Source organism: Diceros bicornis, chromosome 35, assembly GCF_020826845.1.
Source record: "Diceros bicornis minor isolate mBicDic1 chromosome 35, mDicBic1.mat.cur, whole genome shotgun sequence".
NCBI lineage: Eukaryota > Metazoa > Chordata > Mammalia > Perissodactyla > Rhinocerotidae > Diceros > Diceros bicornis.
In genome coordinates, this window is record NC_080774.1 from 3,595,418 (window position 1) to 3,614,598 (window position 19,181).

Below are 19,181 nucleotides of genomic sequence, written 5' to 3' on the forward strand. Positions count from 1 at the left end.
CAGGAGTGGGCTGGGGGAGGGCGACACGCTGAGTGGTTGAGAGGCAGAGCTGCTCTCGTGTAATGACTCTGCTTTTTACACCCAGATGCAGACAACGTATGTTTTACAGAGTCTTCACTTGAAGATTCCGAAAATTTCCAATGTTACAACCACTCCTCATACGGTGAGAACAACTGAAATGATCTGAATATTGTCCCTCGGGGTTTATGTGACAGACGGATTCCTTCTGCCAATAGTAGATGCTTTATAAATGTTAGCAGTTAGCAGGAACTTCCAGCATTCTTATTGAAGTGGGATTTTTACTTATCTCAGAGACTTTTTCCATTGGTTGTGTCATTTACTAGATTCACTGATATCAATTAAACATTAGTTAATATTTTCACCTGCTGCCTTTTCTTTTTCCCACTTAAAGCACAGAAAAACAAATGCAGACCCATTTAGAAATGAAACTGGAGCTTTTCTCGGTTCCAGTTTCTTGAAACTGAGACTTTTTTCCTAGGCAGTTATACTTTGTAGACATGAACTGTTCTTGAAATAAGTTTTTCCCATTTGGACATTAGTTATATAATAAGTGACCACTCATATTGCAGAAAAATAAACATGTGTCTTATGATTTTAAAATTCTAGTTTCCGGCAGCCTGGCTGACCATGTTCGATGCAGTGCTCATCCTCCTGTTAATTCCCTTAAAGGATAAACTGGTCGATCCCATTTTGAGAAGAAATGGCTTACTCCCGTCATCCTTAAAAAGGATCGCTGTTGGCATGTTCTTTGTAATGTGTTCTGCCTTCGCTGCAGGTAAGATGCAGTTTCTGCCTCATTTCTGCTCACGTCAGCGGTTGTGGGTGATTCAGAATAGGGATCGACCTCCAGTCGTGCTCCCTGTTACTCAGGAAGTGCCTGGACTTTAAAAGAGAACGTCTGTGGAGTATTTTAAACCTGAGTGTTGTTCATTTTCTAGTTTTTTGTTATATGAAGTTTAAGTTTTTTCCTAAGGATTATTATTTTTCTGCTCGAACTAAAACCAGTGAAGTGCTCTGGAAAGGGACTTTGGATTGAATCAAAGGAGGCTTGTTCTCTCCCTCTTGATCTAAATTTTAGACAACTGTTGACTGCTGAATAGATGAAATTTTTTAAGTTAAAGGTGTTACATAATTCTCAAAGATGTGAATTCACCCTTAGGTTAATAGGATTCAGTCTGCCCCTCCACTCTTTGCATGTTTACGGAAAATTTCATCTGTGTTTTCCCAGGGAGAAAGGTTTTATCAAATATAGGTTCATGACCAGCCCCCATCTCCTAGGGGAAAAAAAGGTTAAGAGCTAATGTCTGAGTATTCCAACACCAATGAGGAGAGTTGTCCTTTTGGGGGCCCCATGCTGTTTTCATAATTCTTATATAAGTTTAAGTATCTTCTGATAAAGCTGAGATATCGCTGACTCCCTAAACCTACTTGGGAGTTCTTCCTTCATTAATATTTGAAAATTATTGAACTGTAAAATAGCTTAGTTATATAACAAGAAAAGCTGCTATTCCTGAATCAACTATATATCATCTCCTGTTATGAGGAATTTCGTGTTAAGCACTGCTGAGATGGAATTTAATATTCTCCAACAATGCTTCATAGCAGCCTTCATCTGCTATCGCCAGAGCGAACATATTGATGTAGTACTTAATAGTTCTAAAGAAATGAGTCCCTAGGCTTAAGAAATCCATATTCCAGAGACCGGGACATCTTAAAAGACTATTATATTTTCTCTTGATCAAATAGATACTTAAAGTGAGGTCGTGTCTGACTGGAGTGTTTTCTGTGTGCTTTCGTTACAATTCCGTTTCTCTTCCAGTCCTGTGGCACATGAGGAAGTGAGCAGAGTGAATAAGAACTCAATTAGAGCGGCATCTAATTGCAGGTTTCATTAGGCAGAGTCAGTGAGCAACAGGGCCGTCTGGAGGCACACTGGCCGCGTTGGCGATGGTGTCTGTCTGTCTTGCCGCCTCAGAGCACCTGCCGTTGGCTCAGCTTTGGCCCTAGGGAGCCAGCCCTCTCGGTGCACCGTGACCACACTGGTCGGGTGCCAGGGAAGAGAGTCCTTGTTCTCCCCCTGGGGAAGAGGACATGTCCTTGGGCTCCCAGGCATTTCCTGGTAGATCCTGAGTTTGGCCTCCTTTAATTTCATTTTCTCTTTCTGTTTCATTAATGGCCAAATAGCTCGTGTGGGCTGCCCTAAGAACCACAAAGGGCATTCTGGTGGTTTCTGTACATGCTTGTGCAGGAAACAACTGGCAGACAAGTGGCAAGTGCCCAGTCAGGCATAGCAGTTCTAACTTTTACAAGTGCCAACAAAATACATGGTAGTTCCTCCCAGGGCTGAGCAGTGAGGCTGCCTTCTGCGTGGATGCTGGCGCCTGTGGGGACCTAGGTGCTTGGAGCAGTGAGACCACACAGCTCTGAGCTTTCAGCATCTAAATCGATGCCTTAGAAATGGAAAATGCCTACTCTGCTTGTATTCTTAAGAAGGCTTTCTTTGCTAAGTGGCCAGGTATTGGGAAGGAGCTTAACTGTCACTGGTTCTGAGAGCTTCAATATCTCGTAACTTGACTTAAGCACAATTTATTAAATTTAATGTAAGCAGTGACCTGGGTTTTGTATAGTTTTACTTCCAGCTCTAGTGTTGATTATTTAATTGGAACATTGATAAGCTTTGAGCTTTGAGGAGAGACCTGAGACTATTATAGCAAACCAAATTTTAATAGAAAAGAAATGATTTTGCCTTGAACTTACTACATTCACTAATAATGTTTGCCTTTTAACTTACTACATTCACCCATAATAAATCAGTGTCTTCCCTTAGTACCACGCCTGCTGTAGTAATTCTTTCTTTGAAGTTTCTCAGATAAGAATCAAGCAGGTGCAAGGGATTTCTTCAAGTCAGCTTAAGAAAAAAAGAAGTGTGTTAATTTGTCAGATTTCTTTTTTCCCTTAAATTGTGCATGTGTTAAATTACTAGCATAATAGATGCTCACTGGAGAAAAGGAAACCTTAGAAACAAAGAAGGAAATAAAAATCAACAGTAATTCCCCCAGAGATGCTCGCTTCTAGGATGGTGTGTATCCATCTAGTCTTGTTTGTGTGTCTGTACACATACACCTTCTGTGTTTTTGCAAAAATGAAATTGTATTGTGTAAGCTAATTTGAGCCTGATTAACAAAAAATAAATGTAAGAAAACCATAAAAGTATAATAAAAGCTGTGCATGTTAAGTATAAGGAGGTAAAAAAAAATCCCCCAAATACAGATGAGCCGTCACACACACATGCGTACACACACGCTGATATAAGTACTCATAATTCCACCACCCAAGGAATCCACTATGACCATTCTGCAAGTGCACGGGAAAAATTGATACATGATGTTAACACACATATATATTTACTTATACTTCGTCACCTGCTTTTGTAAAAAAAAAACCTAATGTATCGCGAATATCCTTCCATGTCAGACATTCATCCGAATCTTTTGTTGTTGAGTATTTAGGTTTCTAGTTTTCACTGTTATAGTAATCACCGCAGTGAAATTTCTCTACTCTCAAATCCCCGGAAGTATAATCAGTGCATCCTTTAAGGCTTTTGATAAATTGTCAGAATTGTCTTCCAGGAAGGCAGTAACTCCCACCCATCATCCTGGGACAATGGTACCCACCGTCGGCCTTTGCGGTCTGCTCGTTACACTTGGTGGTGTCCTGGATGCTGTTGCCACGGTGGTTTTCAGACGGGAGTCCACGCACGGGCTCCGGGGCCTGGAGAGCACCTGAAGCTGAGCAGAAACATCTCAGTGCCTTTCTGGTCACAGCTTTCCTTAGAAAAGCGTTCAGTACCACTGGTCTACAGCAAGCTTTTAAAGATTTTCATTACACGGTCCATCCATGGTCATGAGAAATATATAGATAAAGTGGAGGGAGACCTAAATTCATCCATAATCCCACCATCCAACAGTGACCACTACAACTATGTTTAAATCCTCCTAGAACATTTTCCGTTACAGCTAAATTACTTTCTTTTTAAACAAGTGAAACAAGCTCTTCACACGATTTATAACCTACTGTTTTTGTATACCATGTACATACCATTTTTCCATGTCAATAATTAAAATTTACATTATGGTTTTTAACAACTACATAATATTCCATTTTGGAATGTACTATCATTTTAAAACCAGTCCTCTCCTGTTAAATATGACGGTTGATTCCGGTCTGTCCTTACTGCAGACAGTGCTCTGTGTACACCCTGACACGTCCCTGTCTGTGCACTTGTCTCATTGCTTCCTCAGGGTAGATTTCTCGATACAAAAGAGCAGAGCAGAGTGCAACATGTACGAATGCTGATCTTACAGCACCCTTCAGTATATGTTCCTTTCTTATCTGAAGGGTTAGAACATTGTATATCTTTGCTTGAATGTATATTATTAGTGATGTTTAGGATTTTTTCCCCGAATTTATCAGTCATTACATTCTGTGTACAGTGCATGTGTTGTGCCCAGTTTTCTAGTGGGTTTTTCTTTTTCGTGTTGATAGTAATAGATTGTTACTATTCAGAATTTTATGGCATCTTATGTTTTTTGCCCATTTTTTCATTTTCTTTTTAATTTTATTTATGAAGTAGACATTTTATTTATTTATTTATTTATTTACTTTTGAGGAAGATCAGCCCTGAGCTAACATCCACGCTAATCTTCCTCTTTTTGCTGAGGAAGACCGGCTCTGAGCTAACATCTATTGCCAGTCCTCCTCCTTTTTTTTCCCCAAAGCCCCAGTAGATAGTTGTATGTCATAGTTGCACATCCTTCTAGTCGCTGTATGTGGGACACGGCCTCAGCATGGCCAGAGAAGCGGTGCGTCAGTGCGCGCCCGGGATCTGAACCCGGGCGGCCAGTAGCGGAGCACGCACACTTAACCGCTAAGCCACGGGGCCGGCCCTAATTTATTTATGATATCTTGCAGAGTTTTCTTTTAGGTCATGTACATTTTATGTTAGGTTTATTCTTAACTGCTTTATGTGTTTTTGGTTTCTTATATATGGGATTTTTAAAAATTCTGAGTTGCAACGAATCATTTTCAAATCGTCATCTTCAGATAACATAGTTCCTTTTCCTCCTTCTTGATAATTCTGCCTCTTTTCTCCTTTCATTGGGCAGTGTTGTCTGGACTTTCTCTTAAGGCGTAGATGATGGTGGTGATAAATATCCTCCTCCCGTCCCTGCCTTTAACAGCGGCATCTCTAGACGTTTCTGTGACGTTCACTGTTTACCATTGACCCTCAGTTTGAGATATCTGTTCGTGATGATGTTAAATATCTCACCTTTATTTCACCTTTGCTGAGTATGTTTGGCAGAAATGAATGTTGAATTTTTCTCAAATATCTTATGTTCGTTTCTAAGAGGATTACATGTCCCCCATGTGTTTTATTTATATTAACTTCTGATATTTAACTCTTCCTGCATTTCTAAAATCAACCCTGTTCGTTAATGGGGTGACTGGTGGTTTGATTGGCATCTGTGGCTGTTTTATTTAGCACCTGTGCGTCTCTCTATAATTGAGGTCAGTCCCTGGCCTGATGTCAGGGTCGCACAGCCTTGTAAACGGGGTTGGTGAACTCCCACTTCTGTGGGCAGGGAGCATTTTAACAGGGTGAGAATTACCTATCCACTCCCAGGAAGCTCCAGCTCTTTGCCTAGAAAATGATGTGAGCCCATACCTCTCTGAGAGGAAATGTGGTAACCTTTTACTTCTCCTCAGTTTTGTGTAGATTTTTTTCTCCCTTGAATCACTTAAGCTCTTTTTTTTTAATGTCCTGAGTAAACGATTCATTTTATTGAGTTTTAGAAAAATTATTAGAGTGGAGATAAAAATAGTCTTTTAAATAAATCTGTTGTGGTTCCTCTCTCATTGCTAGTTTCATGTATGTATGTGCTCTTTTTTATCAAACTCACCAAAACTGTGCATTTTATGCTTGTGCTATAGAAGTATCTCTTGAATTTATCAATTTAACTGTATCTCTGTTTTCTGAGTGAAATGAAGAATGAAGAAAGTAATGTCTTTCTATTACCTTGGGTTTGTTTTGTGATTTTTCTCTCTCGTTTGTTGAGTTAAATTCTTCATTTACTTTTTTTTGTTCTTTCCTCTTTAACAGTGAAAACCAGGTAACAGTGTGAGTTTCCCTGTTCCTGCTGCTCTGTCGCAGTCTCATGTGCTTGGATTTCTTGTAGTGTTTTCTTTGTTGGTTTCTAAGAATATTGAAACTGTGGTTTTTGTTTCCTTTTTGATCCACGAGTCGTTTCAGAGAATTTTCCTTTCCCAGTGTTGATGTTTGTGTCTGTCCATTTATTGGTGATATCTGGTCCCGTTGTGGAGTTGGGAGAGAGCGCGGCTTTATAATTTCTGCATTGAGGAGTTCCGGGTTCCTTTGGGCCTAATAGCACTTTCTGAACGTGTTTGTCGGGAGCTGGGTGGGATGGTTCGTCTGTTGTAGTGCGGTTGGCTCTGTTAGTTAGATCCTTGGTAGCAGGTGTCCGCATGCCTCTGGGGGCCTGGGTCACGTGGATGAGTGCACGGTCCAGGAGCGCGACAGTCTGGTGAATGGGAGGCAGGGCCGGTGCAAGCGCTCTCTAAACACTGGCTTGTGAGAACAAAGCCCTGAGAGGCATGGATCTCGTGTCTGTCCGCTTCCTTCAGTGAATCGAACTGAATGCTTCGCTGTGTCAATGAAGTTCAGGGCCTGGGTTTCCCTTTGTGTCTCTGGATTGGGACCCTCACGCTAAGCAAAGCCTTATTTTTGTCTCCTTGTTCTGACGAGGACCGAGAGGCGTGTTTCTGTCCGATTCTCACTGTGTTTCTAGCAGATGATGCTGTTTTACTTATAAAGGTTTACAGCTCATGTTTTCTCTGGGGATGGTATGCGTCGTCCACAGCAAAAGTGCCCTTTGGAAGGGAGGCGTGCACGTGGCGTCCCTCAGGCTGGGGTTGAAGCCCAGGCTTACTCTGCTGGTCCAGTCTCCAAGACTCGGCCTCGTTGTCTTCTCAGGAGCCTGCTGGTGTTTCTCTCTGGCTTGCTGTGGATAATAAATGAGGTGTAGTGTCTGTAAGCAGTGAGCAAAGGACGCACGTTAACACCAAGAGCACTCCTTGAACAGTGCCTGTTTGTTCTCTTTGGAGTGTTTGTCTGAATCTCTCTGCCCTGGTGTCCTGGTTGTCACCCTTCTTTCTCCATGAATCCACCCCTGTGTCTGGGCCGTCCTTTCTTCTTTTTCCTTTCTTTTTGGTGAAGAAGATACACCCTGAGCTAACATCTGTGCCAATCTTCTTCTATTTTGTATGTGGGGTCGCCGCTATAGCATGGCCACCGATGAGCGGTATAGGTTTGCGCCCGGGATCCAAACCCGGGCCCCAGAACTGGAACGCGCCGAACTTAACCACTAGGCCACGGGGCCAGCCCCTGGGGCCAGCCTTTCTTTGACTCACAACTTGGCGTTGCATTAGCTCCAATGTTTCATCTCATCCTCAGTGTTCAGTTTTGTTTTGTTGTTGGACCCCATGTGAGTTTATGCCCTTAATTGAAGACTTTGGCCCATTTATGGCAAGGATGCTGTGTTGGTTGTTCCAACATCTTCTTTTATCTTCGTTTATAGTGATGCTTCCTGGTTGCTTCCCTCATGCTTCCTGGTTGCTTCCGTCATGACGACGGCCTCTTTCGGCCTCCTCAGGAGCCTCAGGTGTTGGTGAAGGCCTCCTTCCCCCACCAGCAGCTGCTTCTGTCAGCTTCTCGGGACGCGCTTCCGGCCTGTGCTGTGTCCTGCAGCATTGGTCACGCCTCTGCATCCTTCTCCAGTCCTGCCAACGAGCAACTTTTATCTCCCATGTTCTCTTAAGTTGGACTCCTTACATGTGACTCGTTAGACAGCACCCCTTAGTTTCTGGTCCCTTTTCACTCTCAGTCTTCACAGACTCTGTGTTTTCTTGAGTAATAAGGAGCACAGAGCAGATCCTGGCTGACAGTTGTCTTCCCTTCTCTGCCAGAACTTTGCCAGAAGTCGACAGTATCTCTTCTCTTCATGTACTCAGCCTGTGTACTGTCCCCACCAGTACCCACCACACACACACACACACACACACACACACACACAGGTTTGCCTTTCCTGTGAAGGACTGAAGTCTTACCCAGTGTCAGTATTTATTCCCCCAGAACAGGTGGAGTGGCTCCCTTCCCTGTAGGCCTAACCGCACTTGAATTGCACTGGGACCCTTCCAGCTGGAGGGCTGGTGGCCGGTGCAGTGACCTGGCAGCTGGAGGGGAGCAGGCGGGACCAAGGGGAAGCCCGTTACACTTGATCCTGTGCACTTGAGCACTCCAGCCAGGCGAAAGTTGTTGCCCCGTTAGTGCTGCCCACTGCCCCTCAGGGAGGAGCTGTCACTTGTGGACAAGGCCCTTGCCGCCACCAGCCACGTCCTAAGATCACCACTGGGCACTGCCACACCTCAAATACCCTCTTCAGAGCAACCTGAGCTCTAAATAGCCTGCTCTGCACCCCCCGGGTCTGCGTCTGAGTTTCTTGGTCTGAGTCTGCGTTTCTCAGTCGGAGGACGGGGCTGAGGGCTGGGTCACCTCAGCTCACCTCCGGGAGGAGACACGGGCTTCTGAGGGGAGTGAGCCGGGAAGTGTCTGTACCTTGGTCCTTGGAAACATTTTCTCTTTGCTTGGGCACTTCACTTTAGATGTGGTTTGGGGTATGGATTCCAGAGCTTTTCTTCTCGTCACCCTGTCAATCAAATCCTGGTCCTCTCACCCAGACTCTCGTCCCTCCTCAGACCCATGGTTGTAAATACGTGTATTTTTATATGTGCCTTAAATATTAGGGTCCATTATTTCCTTTGCAGTTAGAATTCTTTAAAAACAAGACTTGGTGACATCTTTAACTTAAGAACTTGTCCTACAAATTGTCATTTTTAAACTTTATTTTGATTTTTTTGTTTTATAAAGAGTCACTGTCTCTGCTCTTGCGTATCTTCCCATGTCTTTCTGTTGCACTTGACAGGTGACCAACAATTTGGTGCAGTCTTGGTGCTGCTGAGAGCAGAAGTTGAGTTGGAAAGTTCAGTTTACTTTGTTGTTAAGGTTAAGCCCGCCTGTACAAGGAAACCAGCATTATTATTAGCAGCCATGGTTGTAATAGTAATGATAATAAATCAGTGGGTCAGCTTAAATCCATTACCATGATGGGAAAAATATGTCAAAATTTATTACCTTCTGATAAGTAAAATAGCGTTATTAATCTTTCATTGCAGGACTATTAGCTTTCCCCACTCTTCCTTTTAAAAGAAACAAAAGGAATATAGGTTGTGAGCAATCCAGATATTTGAGGATTGAATTAAACATGTTGAACATCTATTTTATAAAGCACTGTAAAAACGCCCAAATGAAATATGTGTGGTATGACCTCTATTTTTCAGGAACCTACTTAGGAAGCTGAAAGCTGGGAGATTCCTAGATCGAGTGGTTTGGGGAGAAGCTGTGTCATTGGGCATTATCCTTCCATGTATTTTTCAGAATAATCAATAAACACCTTGTAGCAAACATCTGGTTTTTTAGTTTAATTGCAAATGTTAACTAATGCTCTATTAACCTACTTATGTATTCTAGGAATTTTGGAAAGCAAGAGGCTGGACCTTGTTAAGGAGAAAACCATTAATCAGACCATTGGAAATGTCGTTTATTTTGCTGCCGACTTGCCAATATGGTGGCAGGTCCCACAGTACGTGCTGATTGGTGTCAGTGAGATATTTGCAAGCATAGCAGGTAAGGTTCATGTCAGAGGTGTCTGGGTCTAGTCTAGGCGTAAGATAACAAAAGCCATACTGTTTTCTTACGTGTTAGAATTATTGAGACAGAAATAGCACAGTGCTATTGTATGTTTGGGCAGGCAGTTGTGGTTCAGAACATGGATTGTAAATAAACAGTACGACTATGTCTGAGGTTCTCATTTCTTGGTATAAAAACAAGATTCCCAAAACATTTCCATGACATTCATCCCCTGCCATAGAGAGGCCGCAGGAGAGAGGAAAAGAAGGAAAAACCTATTGGGCGGCTTTCCCTGGGCCTGGCGCTTCTAACAGACCCTGCAGTTACGCTGTGGCAGCCGGTCCAAGGGATGTGAATCACAGCTGCACTCTCAGTGTTTCTGTTCAGATTTGTATAAGTGTGCAAACCCAATTTTGAAAAACATGTTCCCACAGGCCTCTCTTTCTCCATTAGTGGGAGTCTGTGGTGGTTTGGACAAGTGTGTTCTGTGCAGACCTGCTTCCACTGCTGGGAGCGACGGAGGGAGAAAATTAGTGATGACCAGAGTCGATGGGTCACGTGGGCACTAGGAGACGATCATTTTCACCTCTCCTCACGTCTCACAAAACTCAGGCGGAATTGGCTAATGAATTTGCGAAGGGCATACATCAAACAGAACAGTCCTCCATTTAGAACACTCTGCACATCTCAATGTCTAGTTATTACACAAATCGGAATTTCTGGATGTGCCTGTTTTAAAAAATCGTTTTAAAATATATTGCTTTATGATAGAATTCTTAAGTAGATGCCCCATTTTAGTGTACGTACTTTGTTTTCAAACTCCCATTAGTTGAGAATATGGGAAAGTTTTGCTTCTTTAATCTCTTTCTTTCCGTAAGGAATAAGAAATTCTAAGAGCTGACAAATCAAATTTACCTTCAGGTTTGAGAGCAAGGAGTTTACTTTCTACCTCCTTGAGATGTTTTAGGAATTGTCGCAGTGAACAGGAGAGTGAGCAGCTAGCTCTTAGCCAGTGATTGCTTGAACTTGTGTAAGTACTGACTTCAAAACAGGGAAGGGAGTTGCACTACTTAGAGCTCCAAGTCCCCATTGGACCTCTGCTGCTTCTGCCGTATTTAGGCGGGAGCGTCGATGCGGCCGGTCAGAGGGCTCGTCTCACAAAAGCGCCTCCTTTCCTTCCTGTAGGTCTGGAATTCGCGTATTCCGCCGCGCCCAAGTCCATGCAGAGCGCCATAATGGGCTTGTTCTTTTTCTTCTCTGGCGTCGGCTCCTTCGTGGGCTCAGGACTGTTGGCTCTGGTGTCCATCAAAGCCATCGGATGGATGAGCAACCACACGGACTTCGGTGAGAGCGGCGGGCCGTCTTTTTGAAAATGACCGGTGACAAAAACCACGGGTCTCAGGCTGTGGTGGAAGGTTTGTGAGTGAGTGAGGTTGTGTGAGTGCTGTTAGGCTGTCCCCAGAGCTACTGTGCACTGTGCCCTGAGCGGCATCACACACTCCCATCGTTTCGTTTACTCACGTGCTACACTATTGCTGTTTACTTGGAATATCTGTGATGAATAGACTGCTTCTCCACCTTAATGTCCAGCACTACTTTTATGAGGCAAGTAAAATCTATATCACAAATTTCCCTTCATTTACCTTGGGTTTTTTTTTTCTTTTCCTTACAGTACCTTTTAATTTTCTGCTATTAAAAAAACCCATATAATAAATGGGCTTTTTTTCTAGTAAACAAATATTACTCATGCTCAATCATAATGGGCTTTTACAGCTAATACCAGTAGGTGGCATCTTGGGGTATTGAACAAATTCACTCACAAAAGATGAGCGTTTTGCCGTTTCCAGATTTATGATAGCTTTTAAACGGACCCAGGAGATGAAGGTGTCTTTCTTTTCTTTTGTGTTTTACTTGTGAAAACAACCTTATTCCTTTGTCTTGTATAACTGTGTAGCACTTGCTCAGATCCAGTGGCACCGAGCCAGTTTTAGGTTATAAATCCCCTTGAAAGTCTGATGAAAGCTTAGGGACTTTGCTCTAGAAATGGCGGAATTCCAGAAGCCCTTCCGATGTTGAGTTAAATTCCTGTCCTAAGGGATGCATTTAGGCCTGTGGAGTCCTGATGTACCTCCCAGAAACCCATGCCACCCCCGCCGCCCCCAGGGCGCTGTCAGGATGTGCTCCTTGGTTGGAGTGAGTCTGGTGGCAGGCTTGGGCCTGGGTGCACTGGGAGAACAGGCAGGTCTGGGGCTGTGGCTTTCATTCCCGGAACCCTGGAGGATACACGGCCCTGCATAAGGTCCAGGTACACAGTGGGTTCTGAGCATTCTCCTGAGATTCCTGCATTCACAGAATCTACGGTGTACGTGGGACAGCCGCCTTCAAAGAGAGACTTGTCACAGAGACCAAAGCCCTGTAGTTCTTAAGGTGTCGATTTTATTTCATAGTTTTTGTTTTATTTCTAAATGTATCACAAAGGATTGATTGGTTTTGTCACTCGCATTGCTTTCCAGCGATTTGATCCCCTCGTTGCTAACATAATCTCAAAGTTTACCTGTCACTCATCATTTGTTTCTGACAGGTTACTTTTAAACTTTGCATCCTGAGGTTCGTCTCCAGTACTCGTGCATCCAGCACACACGTGCAGGGGTTGGACCTGGTTCTGTTTGTTGATGTTATTTTCACGAGAGGGACATGATTTGTAGTGTTTTCTCAGACAGCCCCCACACCGCATCCAGCAGCACACGGGGTCTCTCCTGGTTCTTACGTCAAGAAGGAGAGTTTGTGTCAGTCCTGCGCGTAGCCCCGTGTCCTGGGTGGGGAGTTAGGACAGTGACGTGGGTGTCAGCTCCCTCTCGTTCGGGGGCAGATGCTGTCAGAGGCGGCTGATGCAGAGAGAGAGTGGCACCAGGTAACCCCCGCCCCCCAAAGAGAGATTCTTCTCTAGAAGGAGCGGCACACGTAATCCCAGATTTCACGGCTTCCCTCAGCTTCTCTCTGCCCCCCCCCCCCCCCCATTCCGTATCCCGGTGAGTGGTGCAAGGGCTGGAGGCGGAGCTGGCTCAGCATCTCAGGATTGACGCCTGAAACAGCTTCCTGTGGGGTCACGGGGCTGAGGTCAAGGACGAGCCCCCAGGTTCTCCTGTCGGTTTCCTTCTCTGCCTGTGCTGGGGGGGCTGCTGTTCTTGTTGATGGTTATGGTTATTAGATTCGGGTTAACATTCGTACTGTGCAGTGCGCTGGTCTTAAGTGCACAGCCTGACATGTTTTTACTCCAGATTGAAATGCAGAACATTTCGGAAGGCTTCCTGTGTCCTTTCTCAGCTAACCCCCGTCCCCCCAAGATCACACTGTCCCACGTCAGCACCCTGAGCCTTGTCTGTACTGGTGCTCCGTCGTGGCTGTCTCCACTCAGCACTTACATCCAGGAGAGGCATCCCCAGTAATGAGATCTCTGTTGTTTCTGAGGGGTGTCCACTGTACGAATATGTCACAGTTTATTCATCCCTCCTGCTTCTGAGAGGTGTTCCCGATGTTTCCAGTTTGGGGCTGCCTTGAATCAAGCTGCTGGGAACTCGAATGAATGTTTGGTGGACATATGAGCTCGTTTCATTTATTTATTTATCTATCTATCTATCTATTTATTTATTTATTTCCTTCCTCCCTTCCTTCCTTCCCTCCAAAGCCCCAGTAGATAGTTGTATGTCATAGCTGCACATCCTTCTAGTTGCTGTACGTGGGACGCGGCCTCAGCATGGCCGGAGAAGCGGTGCGTCGGTGCGCGCCCAGGATCCGAACCCAGGCCGCCAGCAGCGAAGTGCGAGCACTTAACCGCTAAGCCACGGGGCCAGCCCATGAGCTCGTTTCTTTGGGGCCTGAAAGTCGATGTTATCAAATGTAAAACTCCAGTGTTTACCACCTTTGTATGGGGCTCTCCTGCAGTATGTGAAGAGGCCCAGGAAGGTACAGGGGGATTCCTCTTAGGTGTGGCCCCGTTTCTGAATACCCTTCCTCATCCCAAACCGGACTGACTGCGAGGGAACAGTGTGCATTTCTCTTTGCCCCCCGGGATAAACCCGGTGTACAGTCTACCTGGCCTGCCAGCTTTGAGCTCTAGAAGTTTTAGTTTTATTTATTTATTTATTTTAAGTTTATTTATTTATTTCTCCCCAAAGCCCCAGCAGATAGTTGTAGGTCAAAGCTGCACATCCTTCTAGTTGCTGTATGTGGGACGCGGTCTCAGCATGGCTGGAGAAGCTGTGTGTTGGTGCGCGCCTGGGATCCGAACCCGGGCCCCCAGCAGCGGAGCGCGTGCACTTAACCACTAAGCCACGGGGCCGGCCCTGAGCTTTGGGAGTTTTAAATGATCATCTCTTTAATTTGGGGAGATTCCTATTTCAAAATGAGCACGTAGAATGTCATCATTGATATTTTGACAACAGCTTTGTGGTGGCATCAAATGCTAACACTGTGGTAGTGGTGCCAGCAGACACAGGGCTCCCTGAAGGGGGGTGTCTCTGTGTCCAGGACAGAGCCAGCACGTAGTGAGGACTACATCACTACTATAAGTGTCTGTCGAATCAGTAAAGCCCAGTCTGACCGAAATTAAAGGTATTACGAGATCTCTTCTGAAAACAATAAACGCAGGAAATCGTTGTCTACAGCCTGTGTGAGTGAGGATTCCTTAAAAATGTGTAAGTGCTCATTATACAAATGTGTGATATAGCTGTTCATTAATTCCGTGTATCTGATAAAAGCATTGTTAAACATCTGATATTGGTGAGTTCAGGTAGAAACAGGAAGTTCCAGAATAACCCAGCTTTACAGGGACCTTTGGAGGAAAGGAAGTCGCACTTTCTTAATAAACAGATTGAGAGCTGCTCTGAGGCCGTCGGCATGCACAGCAGCTTTCATTCTGAGACGCTGGCCCCCTGTAGGGACACTGCTGACCAGAGAGCTCCCTGCTCGCCTGTCAGAGACATGTCGGGTCCTCCTCAGTGGGTGACCAGCGGTGTAAATGGTGCGCCATCCTCGGGCCGTGAGGATGAGGCAGGGTTGCCTGGTGGTGTGGTCAGTCTGCAGGGAGCACAGGGTGACGGGCTGTGAGTGGCTCTGGACGTTTCCTTACAAACCGTCCTACATTTTCTACACACTCACCCTCCCTGCATCTCCATGTTGAGTGGTCGTGGTCAGTTCTCCACTGAAAGACTATCCGTTTACAGACCTGACGGCACTGGGCCTGTGTGCAGAGTGGAGATCGTAATGATGGCAGGCCCTGAGGACGCCTCGTTGGGTCCCAGCTACTGTCCGCGTACGTTACCTACACGTTTACCCCGTATGAGCACACCGTCCAGGGGGTGCAGTGTTTCCCCCTTTCACAGATGAGGAAGCTGGGCCCAGAGATACCAAGCCACTCACACTTGAACCTTGTTGGTTGAGCCCACGGTCCACGACTGTAACCCCTTCAGCCTCCTCGGGATTAATGGGAACCAGATGGAGCACCGCGTGTGCACTCCCTCACGTGATGCTTGGGGCAGAGTCGAGCGTTCAGCGTGTTAGCTGTTAGGGCTAAAGTGCACACCTGCATCAACTTGAGGGTGCTAAAACCTGGAGATTTTTAGGAAAAATTAAAAAGCAAACTTGTGTCTTCCTGTAGTATGTGGAATGTAAGTTCAGCCGCCTGCCTGGCTCATAAAGGGCCCCTTGGCGTGTCGTGTATGTCAGTGAACCTCGAGCTGGATCAGGACTCAGCCGGCCGTGCTGTCAGGCTGTGTTCCCCTGTTGTCTGTGCTGTCACGTGTCCGCGTTCTGTACCCGAGTTAGGAAGACAGCCGCTTGGGATCTGGTGTGGAGCGAGTCAGGTACTCTCTGCTTGTCTTCACGCCCCTCCTGGGAAACGTCAGCTCTGCGTGCCGGTGTGACTATGACCCTAGGAAATTCCCTCCCACAGTCGAGGGGAAACGCTGCGTGAAAACAGACTGAACGGAAATACACCATCTGCCAGGTGCTGCTTCTGGCGGCAAGAACACTGGAAGGTAGTTTTTCCCACATTTTGTGTGTGGGGAAAAAAAATATAACAAACAAGAGAAAAGACTTGCCGTTTTTTCTCTTGCGGCTGGTTCTTCCGAGGTGGACGTGCGGCTCACACTTTCCGTCAGTCCTCATCTCATCCACCTTCTCAGACTCGTCCCCCTGGCCCCGAGCAGATTCCTGGGTGTGTGCTAGACGTAGGGTACGTCCCTGCCTTTCGTTGTCAGGCGCTCTGGGAGCCTGGTCCTTTTATCTCACAAGGGAGAGACGCTGGAGTTGGACGCGCAGGAGGGGTCGAGTCAGAGCCCCGATCCGGAGCCTGTGTTAGAGATGTGGCTGGCGTGAGAGTGGCTTGTGCAGTGTTTTTGGAAATAAAATGCTTGTGTATTTGGAATTACAGAGATATGATTGTTTATTTTTTATGACCACAGTTAGAATTCATCCTGACCTTAGTAGGAAGCAAATGAAATAGATAAAATCTTGTAAAGTATCTAAGTGCAGCTCACATGCCTCTTTTTCTCTTGTTTCTTTAGGTAACATTAACGGCTGCTATTTGAACTACTACTTTTTTCTTCTGGCTGCTATTCAAGGAGCCACCCTCCTGCTTTTCCTTATTGTGTCTGTGAGATACGACCGCCAGCGATCACGAGCGAATGGAACACCCGCCAGCAGAAGGACCTGACGCGTCTGAGGTCCGGTCGGGTCTCAGACTTTAACCGTTGGCAAGTTACTGGCTGGCGGTGCTCTGAGAAGAGGCAGGACTTCAGGTCACTGTAAACGTCAGACTTTCTTAAAACTTGCATGGTAGCTGGTTTGGTTTCTTCTTTCCTTCGGCCCCGATGGACGAAGTGCCTCACGTGGCTCGTCTCCGGTCCCACTGGGCCCTCTGGGAGCAGCAGTGCAGGCGTCTTGAAGATCTGCTAATCCTGCCGCTGGTTTCCTCCAACAGACTCACCAGTGGAGCTCACAGAGTCTTGGAGACGACACGTCAGTTGGTTGGCATCTCAGTATTTTAAACAAATGTATTCATCTCCTTCCCAGAAACCTTATGATCTCACTTTTTTTTTTCTTTTTGATTAATAAACAGCTACTTATGTTGAAGAAAGGGAGGATGTTTTAAGAGGTGAAATTGTGGTCAGATGCTGTCAAGATGTTATCTAGAGGTCAAGTGTATGGTTTCTTTCTTAAGCTGCGAATCTTGCCATTGCCAGCTTCTTTGGTACAGGCCGGTAGTGAATATATTTTTTCTGCTGCTTCAGACGATACTTATTTTTTTAAACTATTGACATTGCTTTTTATCCTCAAGTCAGAACACGCAACAGGAAATCTTTAAGAGCACGTGTCCTGTCTCAAGCTGCAGACAGCCTGGAGGGTATTTGGAACCTTGCCTGGTCAGTTCTTGTGTATCTGGGCACCACCAAGACTGAAAACTGATTATTGGGGGTGTAAGGAAAACGATCTTTCAACAGAATGAGTGTAATAAAGATAATTGCAAGTGTTAAACGTGAACTTGAACTGTTTGCCAGCCACTCACTTTTGTATTGTTTTACATGTACGTGGGGGTTCTAGTTTTGTTAAATAAACTATTCTTTATTTGTTGCTGTATTTTTGGTATAACTTTATTATAAAAAGCACCTCAAATTTGAGACCCGTTAACCGGTCCCTTGCGTGGTTTGTCCACAGTCTTTGTTTATTTGGCATTTACACAAGGATATCAAGAGAATTCATAAACCGTCACATGGATGGTGTATGGTTTGCTGAGTCAGGAATTGACGAACATCAGGGAAGGACACCTGTTCTGGACACAGCTGTCAGGTTTCCAAGGTGTCGTGAGTCTTAAGCCTGCTCTGTATTAACATATGGTTTTATATTTGGGGAAAACAAGCAGAGACAAAAACCCCCCTTATTTATTTTTTTTGTAATACAAAGTGTAGAAAAACTGCAGAAAAATACGAGGAAATCTTTTTGACCGGTTAGGCCAGACTGAAGACAGACGACTTGGGGCAGCACGGGTTCTCTGTGGGGCCGGAGGTGGGAGTTTGGGTTATGGGCAGGGGGAGGTGTTGAAAGCACCGCTCTTGGAAATACGTTATCCCCTAGAGGTATAATGCATGTCTTCAGGATATACTGCGTATTGAAAACCATTAACCCATGCTGTCAGAAGGTCCATTTTCACTGTAGGGAGTTAGCCGTGAAAGGGAACAAAGGAGGAGTCACGAGAGCGCTGCAGCCTCCCCGTCACATGGTGTTGACTCCTGGGCACATGGAGGCAGGAGGTGAAGGGCCAGGTCCTCGCCCAGCCTCCTGGGCCTTACATGGGCGCCCACCACAGACCCAGGGCAGGGCTGGGAGCGGACCGCCCATGGAATCCATCCAGGTACAGAGCTGGAAACGCCCTCGGTGTGATTAAGGGGAACCTCTCCAGAAGGTTAGTTGAAAATCTGACAAAGCGATCAGAGGAACAACCTTTTAATCTTGCAGCTGATTCTAGATAGTGAGTAATGGGGTTCACCCTGTGGCACTGAACAGTAACTGAATAAATAAGTACACAAAACCAGTGTGCTGTTGGGAGGTTTATAAAGAGTATGTGCCTGCCCTCAAGACTGCGTCCTTAACGTGTTTCTCTCGGCCTCATAAAGCAAACGTGAGTTCAGTCTGAGGCGACGCTCACAGCTGCTTCTCCTCGTTGACGGAGGACGGGCCAGAGCTCTGCATTTCTGCACGGTATCCTGGGTAGATTTACAGAGGAGGTTTTAATAAGACAGCTTTTCCACAGGAGTGTATGGTCCTTCTGGTTTCAAACAGGGACCTGTCCAGCCTCTGTTGGTTCCATTCAAGTGCCACTCCATCCACACGTCCTGCTTTAACCTGCCAGGGGGTTCCGCTTCCCAGGGCCTGCTGGAGCACCTCGCCTCCTTAATATCCAGAGGTCGAGATGCCCTCTTCCTGGTAGACGGGGAAAGCACAGCACTGTGGATGTAACGTTGCAAAGTTTCAAAACAGTCCTTTCCAAGTTACATTGGGCCGTACAAAACTGATCACTTCTGAATTCTAGGGAATGAAAAATGGATGGTCTTCAGTATTACCAAATTGTTCCACTTGGTGCAAAACGGTTCCATTCTCTGAAAATCAAATCACATTAGAAAAGAGTGAAGTACTGTAATAACCCTAAGTTACTCGGGACCATTGAGTGATTCACTCTTACTGAAACAGGCCAAGTATTTTATGGGCATTCTCAAGTAGGATGAAGTCATTCGAGTAGATATTTTTAAATGTTCATTGTAACACCTTGCTCTTTCTGAAACAG

The 19,181-nt window shown here is 45.5% G+C and overlaps 1 protein-coding gene across 2 annotated transcripts in view; it reads left to right on the forward strand.

Moving 5' to 3' along the window:
* The window catches only part of SLC15A4 (solute carrier family 15 member 4), a 28,640-nt gene extending 11,161 nt beyond the window's left edge, over positions 1-17,479 (forward strand). The window contains exons 4-8 of one of the 2 annotated variants that reach the window (XM_058531235.1): positions 86-163; positions 628-796; positions 9,686-9,841; positions 11,030-11,188; positions 16,408-17,479. In XM_058531235.1, coding sequence (XP_058387218.1) covers positions 86-163; positions 628-796; positions 9,686-9,841; positions 11,030-11,188; positions 16,408-16,556 — 711 coding nt within the window. In that variant the 3' untranslated portion in view covers positions 16,557-17,479. The remainder of the gene's footprint in view (positions 1-85; positions 164-627; positions 797-9,685; positions 9,842-11,029; positions 11,189-16,407) is intronic. The other variant, XM_058531236.1, reaches the window with a different exon arrangement.
* The last annotated feature ends 1,702 nt before the right edge of the window (positions 17,480-19,181 follow it).